General features: G+C 41.6%; 1 protein-coding gene across 1 annotated transcript in view; it reads left to right on the top strand.

The window, feature by feature from the left end:
* The window catches only part of ADCY2 (adenylate cyclase 2), a 3,557,286-nt gene that overhangs the window by 3,297,025 nt on the left and 235,018 nt on the right, over positions 1-25,243 (top strand). The window contains exon 18 of the mRNA XM_085606100.1: positions 14,313-14,497. Coding sequence (XP_085462226.1) covers positions 14,313-14,497 — 185 coding nt within the window. The remainder of the gene's footprint in view (positions 1-14,312; positions 14,498-25,243) is intronic.

Below are 25,243 nucleotides of genomic sequence, written 5' to 3'. Positions count from 1 at the left end.
ACCAGCGCTGTTAGTCAGTTCCATGCTAGTCTACAATGCTGCCTCTTTCTTGACACCCCGCCACCTTTTGATACCGCCAAAAGGAAAAATATTGGTGATACATGGACTGCTTGAATAGAGACATTTGGTGAGTTCATTGATGCCCTTGAAGAGACTCATAACAAAAAGATTATCAAGTATCTCAAAAATCTTGCTGGTGATTGTGTAAAAGAAGTCATAGAGAAAATGCTGCTAACTGACAAAGAAGTCACATATCGTCAGATTAAAATGTTGAATTTCAAGTTTAATCCATTGTCAAATATTGACTACGAATGATACATCTTCAACAAAGAATGCCAGAAAGTTGGTGAAACCGTTGATTACTTTGTGAAAAGACTCAACACACTTATCAGACATTGTAAGTTCAATAAATGTAATGATGAAGAAGCTATGCGTATAAGAGTTATTGACAGATGCTTGTTCAATTTATTCAGAAGATGAATGCTGAAACAAACTCCTAGTCTGGAGCGAGTGTTAATGGCTTCCAGAGCTGAAGAGCGTGTTGATAGACAAGCTGCTGACATGGAGGCTGGAGATGCCCAGTATGAATACGACCTGAGTGTTTTTTTTTTTTAAATTCTTTTTATTGAGAGTTCATAAAAACAGAATACACGATACAGAACATAATTGTAATAAAATTAATTCGGTACAAGGCACGTAGGTACAAAAACATTTTCAAATTTCATCAATTTGGAGCTGGATTATAAAATAAAAAAAAATAAAAATATAAAACGAGTTTCAACAATTCAGATCTTAATTAGAAAGTGCAATGTGCAATTGTAAAGTGCAAAATGCATGATGGGAAACAGTCTAGCCGACTATTAGTTAAGATAATATAATTAAAATTGAATGCTGACAGACAATACAATAGAGAAGACTACGTTTCAAACACGCTCCAAAACTTCTCATATTTCTTAAGTGCCCCTGATCTCAATGCGTATTTTCTTTCCCTGCCCTGGGTTCGTAATAATTTAGCCTTCCAAGCCTGAAAAGTTGGTACTTGATCGGTTTTCCAGGACTGCAAAATAAGGGATTTGGCTATTAAAGAGGCTATGAAAAGGGACTCATCATATGGAGAATGGTTCATAGAGCAGCCTAATACAGGAATTAAGTTGTCAAATATTATAATGGCTTTGAGCTCAAGGGAGAGGTATTTTTCAATTTCCTTCCAAAATGGCTGGATTTTAGGACATTCCCAGACAATATGTTTCCAGTTCCCTTTCTCCTCGCACCGGAAACATTTATCAGCAACTAGGGGGAAGATACTATGGAGATAGGAGGGAGTTCTATAAATCAGCCATTTATTGTAAAATTGCATGCGTCTAAAATTCGCACCGCGGAAAATTGTTTTATTAAATTTATTAATCTTATCCCATACTAGCTTGTTGATTTCAATATTTTCCCTCTTTTCCCACCTCTCAATGATCCTACTGGGGAATACCTGCCCTTTGTCCTCTTTTAATACTTTAATCCAGATACACATCTTTATTTGAATTTTGTTATTCAAAGCTGTCGTGATACTTTCTTTATGGTATAGATTTCCTATATCCAACTCTCTAAGCCTTGGATTAAACATACAGAAAGACCAATTAAAGGTGGAATAAGAATGATGTATCTGCCTGGAGATTTCATCCCATGACTTCCACCTATTTCCGGTGAGGAAGTCTTCAATTTTCACAAAGCCATTTTCTTTCCATAGATTTGATATTTTACTATCCATACCTCTCTCTTCTCCAAAGTTAAAGTTGTTCAAATCCGTTGTATTACTTATTCTAGGAATAGAGTAAAATTTCAAAAACTGAGTTTTCTGTTTGAAAATCCACTGAAGGAACTTGTAACGAACTTTCTTTGGGTCTTTTGTGATTCTTATTGGATCAATTATTTTTACTTCTGACAGCATCTTCTTCATAAAAAAATTGTCTGCTACGTTAGTGTCTGAAAAGAAAAACCTACAACTATGGTGTGCAAAGGAAGCAAAATAATATTCTCTAATATTTGGAAGAGACAACCCTCCTTGTGCGAAAGGAAGGTATAAAGTGTTGCGTTCAAGTCTAGGATATTTTTTAGCCCAGAGAAAAGAGGAGATCAGGGCGTCCACTTTATTAAAAAAGGAGACCTGGATTGCACAAGGTGCGGCATCAAACAAAAAATTAAAAAGAGGTAAAACCGACATTCGTATTAATGCTGCTCGGCCCATTAAGGTCAGGGGTAATAAATTCCAACGATCTAAAAGAGACCCAACCTTTTTTAGCAGAGGTGAAAAGTTCAATAAAAACAGGTCTTCCAAATTATCCGATATAAATATTCCCAAATACCTCTTTGGGGATGGATTGTATATCTGCCTGAATTCTGGTATTAAAGTGTCTACAGTGCAGTTTACTAGAATAATTTCCGTCTTATTAACATTAATTTTATAACCCCCTAGTTTTTGGAAATCCGAGAATATTATTAAAATTTTCAATTGACTAGAGGGTTTAGAGTCTAAAAAAAGGGCAATATCATCGGCATATAATTTTATATTAGTCATGCCAGCTACTGGGACTGTGTCGGGCCGTATTTTCCTAATCGCAATTGCCAAAGCTTTGATGAATAACGCAAATAAAATTGCCGACAGGGGACAACCTTGTCGCGTGCCTCTAGTGACTAGGCATGTCCCAATATGCGAATTGTTAATGATAATCTGTGCCCTAGAGTCCGTATAAAGAAGTTTTAAAAGAATGATAAAAGCCTCCGGGAAATTAAAGCTGTGCAAAATAGCAAAAAGGCAGTCCCATGACACTAGATCGAAGGCCTTCTCCGCATCTAAAAGCCAGATTTGAGCCTTCACTTTATTCGTTTAAAAAAAATCTAGTGCCTCCAATACAAACTTCGTGTTTGAATGGAGATGCCTGAGTGTGAAAAGTAAGCCAAAACAAAAGACTGAAGGATGCAAAGTGATGTCTACTCATAAAAAGAAGCTGTGTTTTAGGTGGGGATTTTCACTTCCACAGGAAGGTAAATGTTCCGCTCTTGGACAGATTTGTAAAGGCTGTGGAAAGGAGAACCATTTTGTGATGGTTTGAAATGCGAAGGAAAAAGTAAGTGCGTCACAGTGTAAAGACAAAATTGCTGCCAGAAGGTTCCAGAAGCGATGTTGGGCACACCCACAAGGCCAAAGGGGCGACATCAGTTAAGACAAATTGAAACTGAACAAAGTTGATTGGCATCTAAGTAATCATCAAACAGTTCTTTTTTATCAGTATCAAGCGAAAGTGAAGAAAATACTGATGTCGTCTTCATGTTGGTTTGGTCGCATGTGAAGAAAAACGTCAGTCAAAGAAGGATTAAAATGCCAAAGCACCAAAATTTCATTCAAACATTGCCTAAAGATTACACTGAAAGTAAATGGTTGCTCGATACCTTTCATTATCAACAGAGGTGTATTGATAAACATTATACCTGAGGAGAAATACAATGAATTATCTCCTTTGCCGCAACTTACATTATCGAAAACCAAAATGTATACAAGAGCTGCATCGATGCCATTAAAACTGCAGGTTCATTTGTGGCGACAATGAAACACAAAAAATTGGAGGTACAAGCAACTATCAATGTGCTTCAAGGCACAGTGTCATGTGCCTGACTACTTCGTTTCAGCAAAGCTGCTAATATAGGTCTGATTTCAGTGAATTACAACATGAATCCTCACCACAAAATAGTAAGTCAGCTTCCTTCATTATTTCATTGTTTGGGAAAGCTTAAAACTATGAAAATAAGCTTACACATTAATGAGGACGTTGATCATGTTGCTCAGAGACATATACAAATTACTTTTCATCTGCAAGCAGCTGTTGAAAAATAACTTGAATCATTACTTAAGCATGATATTATTGAGTGCTCCACTGGTCCACGTCGTGGGCTTTTCCCTTTTTAAAAAAAATCTGTTTATTACTTTTCAACAGGAAAAATACAGAATTCACAATCCAATCAGGCATGGGTTACATTACTTGCACATCATACAGAACCAGTTGATATCATTCCTCTGCATAGTGTGGTGCCAAATCACTAAATCATGTGAAAATTTCTGTCGGTCAACCTGATGCATACTAAGAGTTGAAAAAAGTTGGAAATGCGAGAATAGAGAAAACAGAAAGAAATTGAGAAAATGCTCTAATTGCACAGTTTTCCGATCTGCACAACCTCTTCTTCCATGAAGGGTTCATCCAAAAAACGATGCCCACCCTCAATCCACAGCAGTTGAATCAAATCGAAAAATTCAGTGAAATCAGGGGGGTCCTGTGTATGTGCTGTCTGATACAAAGAAGAGAAGGACATAATTTTCCATTGCACAGCTGTCTGGCCAACACTCAATTCCTCCCTGTCATTAAGCAATTCAGCAATGCAATCATTGGCCCAAGGTTTCTGCAATAAGCAGGATAAAGTCTTCCCTGCCAGTCACCTTCTCCATACCGCCTGCCCTGCGCTTCCAGCCTCATATAGTGTGTCTTGTGCTCCGCATCCTCCTCAAACTCATCCATTTTACTGCATATAATTCCCAGCAGCTCTGCCCACCAAGTAGTGTAGTATTCGCACCTGAATGCTCAGAGCTCCTTTTTGTGTCAGCGTAAATACTGTCACAGCTCCAGTACAGAACGCGTTCCCGGGAGTGTGTGGAATACGGAGTGTACTCGCTTCAGACTTGCTTACTGCTTACTACGGCCTTCCCTAATTTTGGAGTGCATACTTCGGCACTTTGCTTGATTCACACTTTTGGTTCTTTGATGCCCTGAGTTAAAGACTTATGGCATATTTTTTATTGATTGAAACTGATTGGACTACTTATGACCTGCCAGGTCGGAATTATCAACGGTTTTTAGGTCTATGATACCATTCACTTTGTAACAGCCCTAAAGAAGTCAAGGGTTAAAGCCCTATTGACAACACACATGTTGGCTGGACTTTGGGTATCATTTGAATAGAGACAAAGAGAATACTTCAAGAGACACTACTTGCCTCTATCTTTCACCAACAAAACTTTGAACTTTCAATTCTTTACTCGTTTGCGTGTGCATAATAACTGATCTTGATGACTGTCCGTCCGATGCCGACGTCCCGTCCCACGGCAAGCTTTGTTGTCCTGCTTCTCGACTGTGTGCCATCCCTCAAGCCAGTCCCACGCGTCCTCAGGACTGGAGAAGAACCAGGTTTTTCCTTCCGCTTCAACACGTAGCTTTGCGGGGAACAGCATCGCATACTTAACCTCCTGTTTACGCATAGCTCGTTTCACCTCTAGGAAGCTGAGGCGCTGTTTTTGGACCAGCAGTGTAAAGACAGGAAAGAAAGTTACCGTGCTTTAGTCAATTGTGACTGGCGGGGCAACTCTTGCCGGATGTAATATGGTATCTCGATCTCTGAAGTTAAACACTCTCACCAAGAGAGGACGAGGCGGTGCACCTGGCTTCGGTCTGCCTCCTGGCACCCTGTGCGCCCTTTCAATTGAGAAGTAGTTGGATAGTCCTTTAGGCTGGTGGTGTTGTAACACAAGATTCTCGACGAAGAGATAGGCCGCTTGTCCCTCCGCCCATTCAAACAAACCCTGAATGTGCACGTGATTGTGGCGCATACGTCCCTCGTAGTCATCAAGTTGATGTATTAACAGATCCTGGTTAACCTGCAGATCAGCAACTTGGCGCTTGAGAAGATCAGAGTCAGTCACAAGTTCCTTGGTAGTAGATTCCACCTCAGAGAGATGCTCATTCGTTTTATGCATGTCTGCCCTAATCAAGTCGACTTCTGCCGTGACGGTGTCAATGCGGCTCTCTAGGGAAGTGCGCACCGTGGAAATGGCTGTTAGAATATCCTGCAACGTAGGTTCTGATGGGTTTCCAACTTCTTTAGGAGAGGTCTGTGTGTGTCCTTTCCGCTTTTGCCAGTCAAATTTTTCCAGCTTCGTCTGGAGTGAGTGACTGCCGCCACGGCCACTTGCCATGATTTATCTGGCGCTTTGATCGCAGCTGGAAGAAAAGGAAGAGACTAGCTAGCTACTCACCACCGTCTGCATATGGGACCAGGCCCAGACCAGCCTGTCGGGTTTTGCCTGCTAGGTCGCGCCGGAGGCAACTGACAAGGAAGTGCGCCCTTGAAAAAAGAGATGCAGGGCTGGATTGCTACCCCGGTGCCCCAGTTGCTCTTCTCAGTTAGGCCCTGTTTGCATGCCACGATGCCAGCCGCGATTATAGCCCTTGGTGGTAATGCCGGTGCTGCGCCACTGTAACTGTCTGCAGAGAGTGAGCCAACAGTTCCTGCCCCATTCACTGATCTCTTAGTCCATAACGCGATTTGGATTTTTTGCTTTTCTCCTAATGAAGGTGGGGAACAGGGCTGGACGCAGTGTTACCCAGGCTTCTCTATCTCCTGGGCCACCGCCCCTCTGTAGAGTGTTTGTTACCTGGTGGATGGTGGGGGGTCAGCAGCTGGGAGTCGATCGCTCCACTGGGGGTTCCGAAGACACCAATCAGTTTCTAAGTTGACCAGGAGCTGGAGTCAACGCTGCCCCCGCAGACGTCACGTAGGGTCCGGGACAACCGCGGCCCTCAGCGCCATCACTGTTGGGAAATACAGTTGGCGATATTTCCACCACAACGCAGCATTCGTTATGGGGGCTAACGTGTGTATGGAGATAATTAATGTGGAGCAGAAGCTCCTGTGTACATCCAGCTAACCTTCAGGCCGAGTGCAACGGGCCCTGAGGTGCGTCACTCTCCCACCCCTCAAATTGTCAGGAACTCCTTTTCAATCGGTCCGGCAGGATCGAGGCTGGCTCCGGTTACACAGAAGCGGCTCCCGAGGAAGCAGAAAGCGGGGCCGCACTGTGTCCTCAGGCCAGCACGTCGAGCAGCTCTCGTCTCGCAGGCCGCACCTCGATCCTCTGCATATACAATTCGGGCTCAGTGCAGGATATTCACTTGTGCTCGACGAAAGCGGCTCAAAAGCAATCGGGTGACTCCCCTCTCCCCCGGGAACAATCAACATTAATTGAGACCGATTATGCTCGGTGCAACACTGGATTGTACGGATTTTCCGGGAATGGCGTGAGGGAGCTCTGCTAGAGTGCAGCCATTTCCCTTGGTAGCTGGCCACGCCCCGCAACAATTTGCTCTTTGTGGGTTTTCCACAGAAGGTAGAGTGGTCGTATATAGTGGCCTTTCTAGACAAATGGCTGAGAGCCTCCGTTACCCGAACACTTCTCATCCTGCTTAGTTATAGAGCGGGCTCACAAGGCAATGAGTGCTAAACACCCCCGGAACTCCCCCACATCCAGTTATTGCTCGCTTTCTAAATTTTTTGCACCGCAAAATGATCCTAACAGAAGTCTGTTGGCCTGTCGAGGTCCGCTATGAAAACACAAAAGTTATGATTTCTCCTGCAAGGTTCAAAGACAGTGCTGTACCTTTGATTCTGTCAGGGTGAAGTTGAGAGCCCTCCAACTACAGTATATGTTGCTATTCCCCACACTAAACTCAAGGTCCTCTTTGAGGGCAAGGCACATTTCTTTCACTCCCCTAAGGAGGCACGGACATGGTAGGAGGAGGGTCCACCCCGATGGCCAGTAGTGGGGGGAGAGATCCAGCCAGCGTGCTTCCTATATAGAGGGGGTGTGACCTAAGATATACAAGTCAGGGAGTAGGCGACAGAGCCGAGTACAGGTGCCGTGGCATAGGGGGTCCTTAGTGACTGATCGACATATGGAGCAGAGATCCGGAATCATCTCAGACACAAAGGGCGAATTGAACTGGCTTACAAAAAAGGCTTATCAGGGCAGAGTGCAGAGTGACACATCCCCAGGCATTTCGGCAGGGGACTCTTCTCTGAATCTGACAGTATGCACCCGCTGTCTGTGGCAGTTTCTAATCTGGAACAGGTCCACTTGGGTCACATGTACCTGGTAGGTGAGGTGATGGGCCTGGCAACTGAATGAAGATAACGAGCCATGCCGGAGCTGATGTGAGTGACTTAATCATTTCCCTCCCCCCTGTGACTCTGTGACTTCTGAGAGTGGGTTTCCCTTCCTTTCTTTCTTTCTTTTGATTGCTAATGCTATATTGGGTTTAGAGAGTTAAGGCAGGTGGTAGGCTACAGACCTCTGGTACTGTCTTCGTGCATGATCTGGGTCTGATGATCTAGTTCTGTGCCAAGGGGAGAAAATGGTGTGGAATGGGGGGATTGTTGTTGTGAAGAAGGGGGTAAGTTATGTTTTGCTATTTTTGGTTTTGCATTTAACAATGGTAAACAGTCATGATTTCACTCCAGATAGTGAATAGCTAGACACGTTTGTGCCCCCCTGTCGCCCCCTGTAGCCATTCAGGCTCCTCTGGATCAGTACAAGTGAGCCTGTGGAAGAAAATCACACCATGCCCGCTGTCCTTTCAGTGCCCCAGCACCATGCCGCTACTTTGCAAACAGAATATAACAACAAACTGCTAATACTGCAAATCCTGTTCTATCACAACTTTTTTGTGAGGACACTTTTCGAGATAAAACAAAAAGTGTAAAAGACCTTCGTTTTCTTTGATTTAAACATATAATTTGTTTTATTTTCTCATTTGTTTATACTTCCATTTATAAAGACAATTTGCTATTTACAACTGTCTGTTAATGACCAATTTTTTAAAAATTTCCCCACACCACCCGTTGAAACATATCAAGCATACTTATCAAACATCTCATTCATTCCTCATACACATACATTCCTGACTCATTCTAAAATGTCCTGCAAATAGTTAATGAACAAACAATCGACTTTGTCTATTTAGACCACAGAAAGATTTGTTTCACAAATTAGTCTCAAAAGTTATTGCATTGTTGACTTATTCAAAATTTCTTGTGGTCTCTTCACAAGGTCTACGCGTTTCGAACCCCATTTTTTCTGGGGCTCTCATCAGGACCTGAAAAGTTAAAAACAGAGCCATTTTTAAGTGACTAAAAACAGAGATCATTGAATTTTGTCGAAAAATCAGGCTAAAAACATTTTTTATTTCTAACCCTTACACAGAAATCATCTGGCTTGAGAAATAAATCCTCATTTTGCCCACCTGCCAACAAAATTCCGAAGGAAGTCGTCATTTTTGAAAAAACTATCCTCTCAGCAATCACAGAAATGGAAAAAAAAATAAAAAATGGGTGAAATTCAATACCACAAAACCACAAATACAGGCCTTAACCAATCTTCAAAACGATCAAACTATTATAACTAAGCAGGCCGATAAAGGCGGATCGATCGTAATATTGGACAAATCTGATTATATTACTGAGGTCAACAGACAATTGAATGATACAGAATGCTACCGAAAAATCAACAAAGATCCTACTTTAGAACTTGAAAACATTCTATTCCCAATATTAGACGAAGGGTTTAAACAAGGATATCTTTCTAAAAAAGAATATGACTTTCTACAAAACAAAAATCCCAGGACTCCTCTGTTTTATGTTCTCCTGAAGATACACAAAAATGTAACATCATCGCCAGGAAGACCAATCATTTCCGGCAGCGAATCCTTGTTAGAACCGATCTCTAAATTTGTCGATTACTTTCTGAAACCATTCATTTTTGAAATACCATCTTTCCTACGTGATACAACAGATTTCATCAACAAACTGACTTCCATAAAATTTGAACAGGATCTACATCATTTGGTCACACTTGATGTAGTTTCCCTATATACACAGATACCGCAAGACGAAGGCCTTGCAGTCATACAATCATATCTACAAAACAGACCCAATCCAAAAGTACCAACGGAATTCATCATGGAACTAGCGAGCTTTGCATTAAAGAAAAATTACTTCAACTTTAATGGCCAGTTCTACTTCCAAATCAAAGGAGTAGCAATGGGTTGTCCCTTCGCGCCAGAATTAGCGGTTCTCTTCATGGCAAAATATGAAGAGAAATTCATCTACAATAACAACCCTTTTTTTCAATTTATTGGTAAATGGCCCGTTACATCGATGATGTATTCATGACATGGACTGGAACAGAAGATAATCTCACAACATTCCATCATTGGCTAAATAACCGAACTGAAGATATTAAATTTAGCTTGAATCATTCCAAAACAAGAATTCCATTTCTTGATGTAGAAGTTTATCCGTCTGACAATGCTCTGGCCACCACCCTCTTCAAAAAACCTACAGATCGAAATAAAACGCTACATTTCACAAGCAACCACCCAAGGAATTTAAAAAAGAACCTTCCATTGGGGCAATTTTTGCGCATAAGACGCAACTGCCAATTTAAAGATGAGTATATGCATCATGCCACCAAATTACTTGAAAACATGAAAAAAAAGAGGCTACCCAAGGAAACTCCTAAAAAAAGCATTAAAAAGAGCTTGGTGCTTCCCAAGAGAAGAACTATTAAAAAAGACTGAAGAGACACTACTAGAAAGGATCGTTTGTGTCTCCACATTTTGCCCTAATTCAAACCTTCTAAAAAAAGCCATAATTCAGAATTGGCATTTGATAAAAAATCTGGACCATTCCCTCAAGCAGAATCCACTTTTTGCATTTAAAAAAGATCAAAATATAGCAAACCAAATTGTGCGAGCAGCAATGCCGAAAGAAAAACAAATCTCTATGCGAGAATTTGTAGGACTTCAGCCAGTACAAGGCCACCACAAATGTGGAACCTGCATTTGCTGCGATTCCACAGAAGAAGGAATACTTTTTGAACATAATTCCATCTTCTGGAAACACGAATCTTTCACCAACTGCAAAAGCAAATTTGTAGATTACGGAATACGTTGCCCTTGTAACCTATTATATATAGGTAAAACCAGCCAAGAAATTCGGATAAGAGTGTCCCAACATAAATCACGTATCAATAAAAAGGTTCTAACAGCACCATTAGTAAATCACTGGATTAGTGAAAACCATCTAATTAAGGACCTGAAATGGGCAGTCATTGCCAAAGTTGTACGTGACGAAAGAGGTGGCGATTTGGAACTCAAGTTATCCAGAAAAGAAGTGATGTTGATACTTAAATTTGACACTGTAACCAATGGTCTAAACGAGCTTTCGGAATTGTATAAATTATAAGTCAATTTCCACATTCAGTCTGCTCGCAAGCAACTCAGGGCTTCAAAGGAATACTCGCCTACATGTGTGCACAGCACCAACGCCAAACTTTTTAGTAGCACAAACACTCACTCTTGAAACAGTGATATGCAATCGATGTCTTTTCCAAATTCTACTTGCGCTTATTCCCACGCGCAAACTTTTTCCTATGAGAAGCATGTTAATGAACTGCAACCTGCTTCCAATGTTAACCGCTTGGTTGTCAATAAATTACGACTACAAAAAAATCGCCGCACAATGGATAGTCCTTCTTCTATGTTTCTGCATTACAACATCCACATCAGATTACGTTCTATCATGTGACCAACGCCGACTCCACCCAATTCAAATACCGCGAAAGAAGAAACGATGACACAGGTCGGTCCCGACACGTAATGCTGAATTACCTGACTAAGAAAGGTTTACTAGCCGACTAATGGCATTTTTCATTCTACACAGCCCTCAAGAGCACATAAAGACCGGACCAGCCAGGGCATAAAAGAGGACATCACCAACTCAGGTACGACGTCCTATACCGTTTAATTTACAATTGCTAGTATTCGCTTCTGCACAGGAATTAAAGCGCTCCCTACATCCTTTTGCAGACTCCACCCGACTAATTCACGAACTCCTCGCCAAGACTCGCCTTTAGCGACAACGCTTGCTCCAATTTCCGATTCTATAACGGAATCCTTAACAAGTAAGCCAATTCAACAGCATGTCTGAGCATGAATGTGACGTGACACATTGTTTCAACACGTAGCTACATGTTCTCCCTTCATTTCTTCACTTTAGGTGATATTCTTCGTTACAGATCGGCTGATTGTAACAAGTCCACATTTGAGGTAAACTTAAGCTAAATGAGGCTTCTAAATGCACATGAGAGAGAGGGACTCACTATGTCACTTGAAAATGGCTCTGTTTTTAACTTTTCAGGTCCTGATGAGAGCCCCAGAAAAAATGGGGTTCGAAACGCGTAGACCTTGTGAAGAGACCACAAGAAATTTTGAATAAGTCAACATTGCAATAACTTTTGAGACTAATTTGTGAAACAAATCTTTCTGTGGTCGAAATAGACAAAGTCGATTGTTTGTTCATTAACTATTTGCGGGACATTTTAGAATGAGTCAGGAATGTATGTGTATGAGGAACGAATGAGATGTTTGATAAGTATGCTTGATATGTTTCAACGGGTGGTGTGGGGAAATTTTTAAAAAATTGGTCATTAACAGACAGTTGCAAATAGCAAATTGTCTTTATAAATGGAAGTATAAACAAATGAGAAAAAAAACAAATGATATGTTTAAATCAAAGAAAACGAAGGTCTTTTACACTTTTTGTTTTATCTCGAAAAGTGCCCTCACAAAAAAGTTGTGATAGAACAGGATTTGCAGTATTAGCAGTTTGTTGTTATATTCTATTAGCGGCCCAGCTTTACTGCTTTTGGCCTACCTCCAGTGTTGTTTTTTACTTAGCTACTTTGCAAACAAGCAAGAGTTATTCAAATATAGAGTTGCAAAGACCATTTGTGTCCTTCATATAATAATGTATCGTACCAGTTCAGCCACCAGAAGATCTTTATAGCCAAAGCCGGCCAGTCATAAGCAAGTGGGAGGGTTGCTCCCCACGTCACTATAGCCGCACTGAGACTGTGTGAGAGATAGGGTTGGCTCTAGGGCAGTGCGACCAGTGACACTACACCGGGGGGCTGACTCTTTGAGGAGGTGCCCTGTTTGGAAGTATTTTATAGTTTTAAAAGCACCTGCTGCTGCATTGCTGGCCTCCACCAATTTTCATACAACAATTACAATGTCAAGACAACTACGGTGATTAATGGTCTTCCTGGAGAGAGAAGGAGTTTTGTCTAGTGGAAGTTTTAACTCATTTTATGATAGCACAGAGGATTAATATGCCTGCTGCAAATAATGTGTACCATGTAGATCTCAATGTGCATAAGGTTTAAATGGGTCAGTGCGTTTGTCAGACGGATCCTTTTGTTACTAGTAGTGTAGATGTTAAAATCCTAACATGGTACAGTGAGCTAATAACTGTCAAAAAGCTGCATGCAAACTGCAAGGTATAGATTAGAGCATTATAATTTTTATCTGTCTTTCATTATTCTAATCAAAGTTCATTTTGGTAAAAAAGAAAATCCTTATTATGAAACGTAACCCCAAACAATGGGGTTATGTTTTAAATTCTGAGTCTGTGCTTCTCCAGACCAAGCACTCTCAAACTATACTGTCTACCAGTATGGAGGACATGCGGCTCACCTTGTAGTCTTCTGGCTTATGTAATATTTCCTATACACTGATTTACACACCTATAATTGATTGTCTCTGTGTAATGTGTGTGTGATGTAAAGTGCTCTGACACCCTACACTGGTATCGGAGGCGCTATATAACTAATTAAATGCATCTGAGAGAGAGTGGTTATGGAGACGTGAGGGGGCACTGTTGAAGGGTGGTAGTGAGGGAGTCTATGGGGTGCACGAACAAACACTGTCACACAGGGCGCCACCAGTGCTAATGCCAGCCCTGGTGATGGAGCCAGTAAAGGCGAATCCCAGGATGACTGCTACCCACTCGGGAGTCTAGCACACCCCAGCTTTAATGCACTTAGAGAATTTTTTTAACGCAGAGTTGTTTTGCTCGTTTGGGCCTTTCATAGAATAATGTACCATCCTATCCCCACCATAAGTGACATTATCTAAATGGGTAATAGAGAAACTTGCTGTTTATGGCGCTTAGAAACAGAAAAAACGATGTCATTAAATGCAATATAAAGTACATAAGTATTATTATTAGTAGTAATATTATATTTATTTTTATTGTTACCAGCGTATAAGATTTCATACCTTCTTGCATCTTTATATATTGATTATTATAGTTGCCATGTTACCAGTAGCCTTTTAGTGAGGAAGCATGCAATCTTCAAATCTCTAACATAAATTGTTGGGTAATTTTAGAGTTTCTGTTAAGTAAACAAGAGTAAATGTAAAACATTGCAAGAAATGATATTTATATAAGCAAGCATTGCTTACCATGTGTTGTTAACATTTACAGTCATATTTATATCCGGTGTTGCGTGGACATATTTAAGTTGCTAGTTTGTAGCTTTCTTTCTTGCAGTAGTAAGACAGTTGCTAATGGTTTACTTTTGTGTTCTGTTTCCTCTCCAGTATTTTATATACAGCTGCATCCTGGGATTTGTTTCATGCTCGGTTTTCCTGCGGATAAACTACGAGTTGAAAATGCTAATCATGCTGATAGCGTTGGTGATTTACAATATAATCCTGCTGCACACCCACTCCTCCATGCTGGAGGCATACAGCAGGTTTCTGTATGCACAGATACCCCTGAAAAGGTAGGTGCCTGCTCTGTAGGAAACTGGCAGAGATGCTGAGCTAGTGATGTCACTTGCAAATGGACTTATTAATGCTGTTTGTAATCATGGCTACCACTTGGGAGGTTTCTTTGTAGGTTTGAACAAAACTAATCATTGCATTACATCATTCATCAACAAATGGCTTCTTCTTGATGTCGTTATTAATGCACTTAACAATTTTCAGTCAAGCTCAGGTGCATTATAATCGAGTAGGCTGTGCAATGGAAAGTGCGAACGCCGCTCTCCTAATGGCCCCATTTTTGCACTCAACATTTTGTATACAATGCTCAAAGTACACTGTAAACAGGTAAGCAATGCAAGTGTGACGTGCTAACACCGCCCACAAAACTCCAACTAAAATTTCAATCATCCAAATGAAAGTAAAAAATAGAACAACACAAATGCTAAATACGCAGTACAGGAATTAGATATTTTTGTGAAGAACCGTGCTCACCACATAACAACTCACACAAACACAAAACCAACAGCAGACATGAGATAAAACACTGCCACTACATCTAGCATCGTGTATGTACGCCAGATACTTGGGTTCTTTTTCACAACACCACTAACCACTTAGAAATTGCACACTCAGGCACAGACGTAGATCACAGAAGCGATGAGTACCCAATGCAAGAGTTGTGGTGGGATTTACTTTCCAACACAAATCATGATTTGCGTAGGGAAGTTACCTACAGTAAAGCCAAATTATATGCACTAGTTTACGTCCATGGGGTGCCCTATCTTAGTAGATATGACACTGTTCTTCTCTCACCCTGACACACAATGCAGTGCAGCAACTCCAGTTGCTGTGCTGTGTTACGCCAAAACTTTGTAAATGTGCCCCACAATGTCCAGCATAATGTATTAGAAATAATACTACATTTGCACCCAATAGAATTTAGGTATACCATTCGGCTGGACCGGCTCACAACTGCTCTACCCTCCAAGAAATAATAGTAAAAAAATGCAATAGAACACGTGTGATAGAATAGTACACACAAATATAACACAACACAGATATGCGAGTTTGTTGGAAAAGACCACACTCACAACCGCACTCATCGTCTTGACATTTCACACACAAATCTGCAGTGCAACACTTTCGAAAGAGCTTTTAACACCCTTCCAGAACAAGCCAGAAAGGCTGGTTGAAAGACACCATGGATCCGTCATCCACTAACCACCTAATCCAGTCACGACTCTTACACACTGCATGCTGGGAAATGCCCACGCCAAATAATTTATTCGGAGCCCAATCGATCTGGTTAAGCACACTCTAAATGAGTCTCAGATTTAGAATAATCTCCACCCTCAAACAGTCTTTCTCTCAAGGTGCTCTCTCACGCTACACTTCAGGTTGGCTATGTCAAACTTTGCTTTTGAGAAGGACCTCAAACCATAGGATCTTTAAGATAATACATGGGTTGTGTCTGACGCCTGAACCAGACTATCCAAAGTGCATGCTGAGTGCCGCGTCCAACTGTATTACTGAATTGTAAATCCTGTTGATATTGTAAATTACCTTTATCCACCTGTTCTATATTTGATTCTACATTACTCTGCTCCCCTATGTGCAGTTCTCAATGAGTAATATCAGGAATAAAAAAAAAATTATATATCTATATATATATAAACCCATCAGTCAGTCAATCAATCAGTAAGGTATATATACTGAAAACCGTAAAAGAACCACAAATTAAGCACTAGTGACACAGCCCAGTAAACACATCAGACTCTCCAATGGAATCCTTGAAACCAAGGTTGGAGTGTACATAGACTCCATATGAACTGAAAGGTCATGCTGATAAAAGATTATGCGCTGTACAAATAAATTTAGCGTAACATGAGAGCTCACTGATCACTATTGTATGAAATGGAAAATGTTACATAGTAAACAAGAGCAATAATTTGATAGGCATACATGTATGAGTCCAACTTCTTCACTGCTTCCAGTTTTAATTCAACACAGAGACAGCAAGAGTAAAACAGAATAAGACTTAAGGTGCATTGACTCTTGGATGTTATTGTTTAATATCCGAGTAAGCTGTGAGTTTGCATTTCAAAGAGTCTGCATCATTCACAGAGAAGAGAACACTGGAATTGTTACAGAATCTTGAAACATGGAACATGTGAAGTGGTGTTTCCCAATTGAATTTGATAGCTGGAGGGAATGTTATAGTTGTTTTCCTGTAATGGGATCTTAGGATGACATCGTACGATTGTATTCATATCCACACATCAATTAATCAAACTCTTGTAATAATAGAAATTCATCAAAATAATGTGGTATTCGGAAAGTGTGTGGCTATATGTGAATATCTTACGCTCACAGAAACCCCTTTTAACACTAGCCAATATCTTACTGACTAAATGCTCCAGGACTAGTCATGGATCAGGGATCTCAGTGAATTACCATAGCCCTAAAATAACTCTATGGTCTGTATCAGCCAGGATAGCAGAAGGGTGAATCACTCTGAAAGGAACTTTATGAGTTCTTGGTTCAGGACGCCAATTTAGGTAGTATTATCATGCTAACTACAGAAGAACCATCTTCTTAAAATTAGCATGACCATCTTACTTTTGGTCCAAGTTCAGCAGCAATGCATTGTGATAAACTATGAATGGAGGAATTCCTCTACTCTCCACAATTATTAGAGCTATCCGGACAGCATTCAACTCTGAGTTGGGACACATGATTTTCAAAATCTAGTTGATCATGCCTCGGCATGCCGACTCTTCTGCTCTGTCCATCTGACTTGAAACTCTCTCAAATCGGTAGCAAAACAAAATAGTGGCTGCAGAGGCGCATCTGCAACCACAGGAATTGCGACAACTTCGAATTAATATCTAAGTCCTCCCGAACTGTAAGTTCATGTCTGATGGAGAATTGTGTGAGACCCCTCTTGAAGATCCATGCCGTATGCTCATAAACTTTTCTGACAGGTCCGGGAGTACTCTGGTTGCCAGGGATGTAGTTGCTGAAAGAGTCAGAAGCCTGAACAAGCATAGAACTAGGTGGCACACCAGATTGCCTCCAAAATCTCTATGGGGCAGATTTACTTAAGTTTTCATGCAATGCAGCACTAAGTGAAAAGCAGAGAGCAGACCAGCACTATATCTATGGAGTTAAGGCGCTCCTGTTCTCTCCCCTAGTGCTGACACATTTTAGGTTGTCTAGCAGCCACATGCACACAACCTTGCACCACAGTGCAAGGGTGTGTGGGAGATGCCAAGCATAACTTTTATACAGGAAGGAAACATTTCTCCTACAAAATACTATACTTTGACAACGTTTAGCATGTTTCACTCTTTGTATATATGCAGTATGTTACAGCATACATATTAAGTTGGAAAAGTTTGCAAAAAAGAACACTTTTCTCCAACGTTACACCTGCCTCGAAGAGGCATCATTTTGTATGCAAATCCCTGTCTACTAATGTTAGTAGATAGGAATAAGTGTCAAAATAGATGGGTAGTTGGATGGGAAAGCCCATGTGCCACACACGGTATGCTTGTTGATGTAAAGTAGTGAAATGTAGCACATAGAACTTCTTTGCGTTACTTAAAGGCTACTTTACAATTCCAATAAAATACTTTGCGGTGGTTTGTGTCCCTTTTGGAATGCAAATCTGGCATAAAGTAAAAGTAAATCTGCAACTGTGTGTCCTGTCTGTTGAGTTTTTGGGAGACATCTACATGCAATCTTATATGACTATGTCCTAGATACGGATTGTGACAGCAGCTATACTGGATGGAGGTTTCCTACACTACTACATCCCTAATAAGTCTTCATTATGGGAAGAGATGATATCTCCTTCTGCATGTTTGAAAGGGAGTGTGCCACAGTCATATCAGAATCTGTAATATAGAAAAAAATGTTCTCCTTGACCCAGGTGACATTTGCACTGGCTGCAGGATGACAACAAAGGGCCGTTCACTCAGAACCTGAGAATAGGTCATGGTTGTTCTTCATTTTAATTTAAAAATCTTATTGACTCAAGCTCGGTAACAAATTTTGAAATGAGTTTTTGAAATTAGTGATCTTACAATAGTATTACCTGGTGATGTGTTTGTCTCTGATTGTGCTATACCTCGGCAAGCAGCCTGAAACCTCTGTATACAGATTGGTAATCTTCCACAGCCGTAGGGATATTTTATAGGCTATACCTTTTTATTGTTTTCTAAACATTGAGAATGCACATCTCGTAGCATATGAGATTGCTTCTTCTTACCCCGTAAAATAGTTAGCTGTAAATGAACTTACTCAAGAATGTAGGGTTGCAATCCTTTGCTCTATTCACCAAATTCACACAACATTCTGGCCTGCTTTTTAGGTTTCACCTGCACTGCACTTAATAGGGGATTACATCCCGCCTCCTTGCTTTCCTTGCTTTTCATTGGCTCTTGTGCTTGCCACTTACATTTCCTCCATTTCTTTTGACTGGAGCATACTGTTTCCTGCATTTATTATCAATGCTTGTTCCTGTGCTTGTTCTCTCATAAGTTTCCCATTGACGAAGTACTGTTTCCATCTTCTTTTGGGGCACTAATTTTTAAATGGTTTGCCTGCACAAAAATGTTTTGCCTGCACAGCGCTTGTGCTGTGTTTGTTTACCTAATGTCTCCTGCACAGCGCATTTATAGAATCATTCTCACCCTGGCTGCATGCATTTCAAGCGTGCATACCAGCTCGGGTTTGTTTCTTGTTTATAATGGGGGTCTCTAGTTTGCAATGGTTTGCACCTTTGTCCAAGTAGGGACCCTTCTTCCTAGTCAGGGTGAGGGGGATACACTTCTAAAATAATGCCTGCTCAACCCCTTAGTAGCTTGCCACAAGCAGACAGGCTTATTTCCGAGGCAGTGAGTAAAGCATTTGTGCACACATACAGTAATACAGTGAAAACACTACAAATGGACACTACACCAGTTTAGAAAAATAATAATCTTTATCTAAACTAAACAAGACCGAAAACAACAAAAATCCAACATACAATAATCAAAATATGAGTCAACACACAAAGTACCTTGGATGCGCTAAAATTGTAAACAAAGACAGCCTCAGGGAAGGTGTTGTGCCGGTTCCTTGCGCACAGGGAAGGTGATATGTCGGTTCCTTGCTCCAGGGGAGGCAATGCGTCGGTTCCATACTGCCACGCAAGTGAAGCAGTGTGTTGTTGTAGACTTGGTACACCGGTACGATGTTGGTGATTCGGGGATGCGTCAGTTCTCAATGCAGCAGCCGTGGCAACAGTGCTGCATTGATCTCTCCAGCCGCGGTCCCATGATGCGTTGGTTCTTGCAGTCGCACAGCTGGGCCTGTGTTGGAATCAGTGCAGTGATATCGGAGATCAGTGGACGAGATTCGGCGGGCAGCAATTTTTTCAGTGGCGGGCAGGCGCTGCAATGGTTTCTTCGGTGACACAGGGGCGATGCTTCAGAAACGGGTGTGGATGCGTCACACTTCTTTATTTGCCTCTCTTCTTCGAGCGCCTAGCAGCAGGAACAACCTCCAGGGCCGAACACAGGAACAGGCACCTCTTGGCAGGCCAGAACTCCCAGCAAAAAATTTCAGGGGAGCTGGTGGTGATGTCTTTGTGTCCGTGAAACTTCAGAACAGGAGGTAAGCTCTACTTCAAGCCCTTGGAGAGCTTCTTCAAGCAGGATACACAGCACACAGTAAAGTCTTTATCCCCTCCTTGACAGAAACAGCCAAAGCAGACCAACCCCAGACAGCACACAGCAAAGGGGCAGTACTTCTCCTTCAGCTTTCCCAGCTCTTCTCCTTGGCAGAGATTCTTTTTGAGTCCAGAAGTATTCTAAAGTTCTGGGGTCTGGGTCCCAAAATGTATATTCCATTTCTCTTTCTTCTCTGGTTGCAGAGAGGCTCTGTGCTCAGTCCAAACCAGTTCTGTCCTCTCTAGTCTAGCTTCCCGGTGGGAGGTGGAGACAGCATTGTGTAAGGCAGACCAGGACTATTCTAGTATAAGGAAATCTCCTCCTCCTACTCTAAATGCAGCCCAGGTCTATTCAGCACAGCCATGACTCATCCAGCAGAGGCAAAACACACCTCAACCCCTCCAGTGGCTGTCTACAGTGAATGCACATCCCTAGCCCGTCACTGCAAAGCCAGACAGTCCATCCACAAATCAGCAGAGGCACACAGGATGGCTAAGCAAGAAAATACCCACTTTCTAGAAGTGGTATTTTCAAACACAAAATAAAAAAATCACCCTTACTAAAAGATGCAATTTTTATATTATGGGTTCTAGCATACTAAACTTCAACCTTTTATCTTGTCCCAATCGGAAGGTATTCTTATAAGATGTTATAAATAGACTGCTATTCTATCCTATGGGACAGGTAGCCTTTCAATAGTGAAATACTAAATACACTGTATTTCACCATTAGGATATGTCACACACATCAGTGCATGTCCTACCTTTCACATACACAGCACCCTGCCCACTGGGGTACCGTGGCCCTACTTTAGGGGTGACTCCCATGTCCTAAAAGGAAAGATTAGGGTCTGGCAAGTGAGTGTACTTGCCAGGTCGATATGGCAGTTAAAAACTGTGCGCAGACACTGCAGTGCAGGTCTGAGACACCTTTCAAAGGCTGCTTGTGTGGGTGACACAATCAGTGCTGAAGGCCTACTAGCAGCATTTGATTTACAGGCCCTGGGTTCTCACAGTGCACTGAACTAGGGTCTTAGCAGTACATCAAATAAGTCAATCATGGAAACACCAATCAATAAACACAAATTACATGGAGAGCATATGCACTTTAGCACGAAACAGCAATAGTAAAGTGCCCAGAATCCTAAAACCAACAAAAACAGGGTCAAAAGCAGGAGGACAAAAAGCGAAAAGTCTGGTGATGAACGTGCTGGAAAAGCCAGGTCCAACATTTCTTCTTTCATTTGTTATTACACGGGGCTTGGTATGTTCCGTGCTCCAAGTCTCACGTTCAGCCCTGAACCCCACCCACTGCAAAGCCTAAAAGCCACTTTTCAATGAAATAGGAAAAAAATCAAATGAGCCAGAGATTTATTTGGGCTGGGGTGCACTTGGGCTCCTGTATTGTTATCAGGTGTCATTAGTATTATACTTTTTCCAGCGAGCACCTCGACTGCTAAATATCACTGATCTGTGCACCCAGCGGTGGCAGCTAGAGGGCAGAAGTGTGGGAGGGAGTACAATAGAGAGATAGTGGTAGGGAAAGGGTTATGACAAGTTATTTCAATATAATATAATTATTTCAATATAAGTGTGAAATGCCGACATATCTATCTCCTTGAGGGATGGCAACACAATTGATCACATAAATGCAGGAATTGATTTGGAGCATTGAATTGATTCTTGCATGAATAGATACATTTCTGGGCATAGATGCATAAATAAAAGCATGAACGGATGAATACATTAATGACTGAATTGGGAGCATTAATGCAGCACCACTGTATGGTGGCAGCCCCATATTCCTACAAGTACTCCCTGTTTTTCCCATCATGGCGCCACTGAGCACGCCCCCTCGTGCAGACGCACACACGCATTTTAGTTTATTTGTAGCCACCCACTATACTGGTCGATTTCTTCCAGCCGCGGGTCATCATGTTTACTTTAGCGACTCTGGTAAGTGACTCTTATGACTCTTATGACTTCTCATGGTATTCACCATGTCTCTGCTAGATTCCTTCCTTCCCCCCCGCAATTATATGTTTTAGTCCACTAAACTCTCCCCCTCGGAGAAACTCTGTGTTCCATCCATAAGGTAATTAATTGCTGCCAGACTCACTTACGCTGCCTGTGCACTGCTCATTAGTCCTTTCCCCGTCGGTAATACTCGCTCTGTTTTTCAGTCCCATCATGCTCCTTTGACTAATGTTATTATTGATGAAGTGTCCCCCAGTTGGCCTTTGGTACATCATGCTTGCCCATCATTCAAGCATACTCAGGTTCAGTGGCCTAACACAGGCTCCCGCAGCGAGCGTGGTGGGGGGGCCCTAAGCTCCAAGGGGCCCCCTCAGCAAAGTACTCTGGTCAGAGCTCTCCCGATGGCGTCCAGAGGGGACCCCTCCACATGTCTTGCAGGGAGGCCCCCTCAACTTTTGTTACGCCAGTGCTCAGGTTAGTTTTTCCTTGACTACTTGGCCTTGTCATTATCATTGACCTCAGTATTCCCCACCTTAAGTTTCTCTTCTTCCACCTTCTAGTTCTACTAATTGGAGCCCTTCTGAGTACACTTTTAGTGTGCCCCTGTCTGGTATCCTGCTCTGAATTGCAGCGCTGTAGGGCGACACTGTGGTTCCCACGAGGTTGGTTTTACTGCTATTCCTCATACTGATTCCCTTGTTTCACATACATGCATACTGGCCCAGTTTGCCTGCATTAAGCATTCCATGCCAACACGTCCTTGGAATTTTTATATTTTGAGTGACACGCATGATTGCACCTCGACGCTCTTGTATTTCATTTTTCAGAATTTTGCTATTACTTACCTGTGCTATTACACTAGTAACAGCACAATATATTGCCTTTTTGTACATAAACAAGTCATAATACTTTATCAGACTTTACTGTAACCTATATTGTACAAGTACTCAGCAAGCTACAACTTACAAAAAAAACAGCTAATTATTAATCACGTAGGCAAAACCTAATGCATTTGCCAATGCTTGTTTTACTTCTGAATATGTTTTACAGAAACACTTAGGGGTCCATTACATGTAGCGCTGTGCAATGAGGAGAGAGGTCTAAAATTGGTAGGTCCAGAATCTACAAATTGGAGGAAATGTTTCATTATTAAATGTTTTGTGCATATATACAAACAGTAACATGCCATTTGCAAAGTATTTTTTGCACATGTTTAAAGTGATTTTAGTTAAAGTAGACTTGCATTTTAAAAAGAACACAATTTAGTTGATTACTTCGACTGTAAAACATGAACATTTGTATTTTTTGTTGTTGTCGGCTGAAGCAACAATGAAAATGTGTAAGGTTTATTTCTCTGTTTACTCATGCTGAAAATAATGTTTTGTTCCTTGAGATTGTGCAGGAGTTTCTTAATTGAATAGAGGCAGAGGCCTTTAAGCTGCATCTGCAAGTGCATGCAGGCCCTATGTTTTATCTGATAGTTGGAGGTCACAGTTGGAACCTGATTTTGAGAAGGTTGCATATTTTAATGAAACTGGCACTGTATCTTTTCTGTTTTCACCTAATTGGCCGGCTCTTACGTTTTACTGATAATGCTAGAGGCCTGAGTTATTAGAATGTGTTCACATTTTGGACAGAGATGGCGTTTTAGCTTCCATTAGACAGAGATGCATTTTCTGCCTTCTTTAGAGCATATAACTTTTTTAGCTTTCGTTTAGGGCAGGATTCCCTTCTAATTTTTAATTGAAGAGATTCCTTTTTTAGCTTCCTTTAGAGAGAGGCGCCTTTCCAGCTTAGAGCAAATCTTTTCCTTGACCGAAGGAGTGGAGTTTAACTTGTGTGACGGGCAGATGCCTTTCCCGTGTTTTTAGACAAAGCTTTAGATGCTGACTTCTGCTGCCTGACTTCTCCCAAACTCTCCTGTTCTGTCCCTAGCTTAGCTGAGTAAGGACCTCCCTTTAAACGAAAAGAATCTGCTTTGATTTATCTCAAGACAACTTTATAACAGGGTATCTTTGCCTTTATGATTTTTGAATTATATTCATTAATGCATTCATGTATTGGCTATTGATTTACAACTAATTTGATGATTTGAATTTGTAACTTTGCTAATCTTTAAAAAAAAACTTTGGGGTATATCAGCAAGGGCTGGCGATAAAATTATCGCTGCTTTAGCGTCCGTTTTCGGATGAAAAGCGGCGATAATTTTATCGCCCTATCAGCATGGACACGCTAACGCGTGGATCCATGCCTTAGCGCCCATGTCTTTAGCACCTCGCCTCGCGTCGCTAATGAGATGGGAGGTAGGTGTTCCCGACAGGAATCCAGCGAAAATAATTCTCCCTATCAACAAGGGAATCGCTATGCCGCCTAGCGACTCAAAAAGTAGCGCTAACCGGGTGTATCGCCGGTTTTCTACGCCTGCTATTTTTATTACTTAGCCATACGTGTCATGGGAGGTGGATTGTCCTGCTAAATCCACATCTCCCTATTTACTATATTTGCCCTAACGCTGTGTTTTATCGCTGGAAATGCTGCGATAATGCCGAATTACACCGCTATTGCCGGTATTTCTATCGCCTCGGCGATGCGTGTTGCTAATAGTGCGCTAACCGGGCGATAGAATCCAGCGATAGGCGGCGTTAGAATTGTGCAAGCTAAACAGGGCCAGCGATAATTATCGCTGGCCGTTGATGATATGCCCCTCAATTGTGTGCAAATCCAATACTCTTTGTCCTCTTTGTGGAGCCAAAAGTGCTTCACATTATTTAATTGTATTGATTGTTGTCACAACCCCGGTCCAGAACCAGAAGTCCAGCGGAGTGCAGCCTACGCCAGAAATTTGCCCGGTGCAAAGTGCAGCAACAATTTCAAGTAGTAAATATTCCCCAACGCGGTACTATTCTGAATTCCTCCAGCCAGGAACAGAAATAACATGCAGGACCCAGGCTTAGCGGTCTTATTCCTGATTCTGGTCTATTGCTATAGCTTTTCAAATATCATGAATAAATTAACTTTGGGGGCGGGGATTTCCACTCCGGAATTTCAGTGGTTATGCCACATCACACCG

This window comes from Triturus cristatus, chromosome 5_1 (assembly GCF_964204655.1).
Source record: "Triturus cristatus chromosome 5_1, aTriCri1.1, whole genome shotgun sequence".
NCBI lineage: Eukaryota > Metazoa > Chordata > Amphibia > Caudata > Salamandridae > Triturus > Triturus cristatus.
Note: the sequence above shows the minus strand (reverse complement) of the source record. Positions and strands in the feature narration are given on the sequence as shown.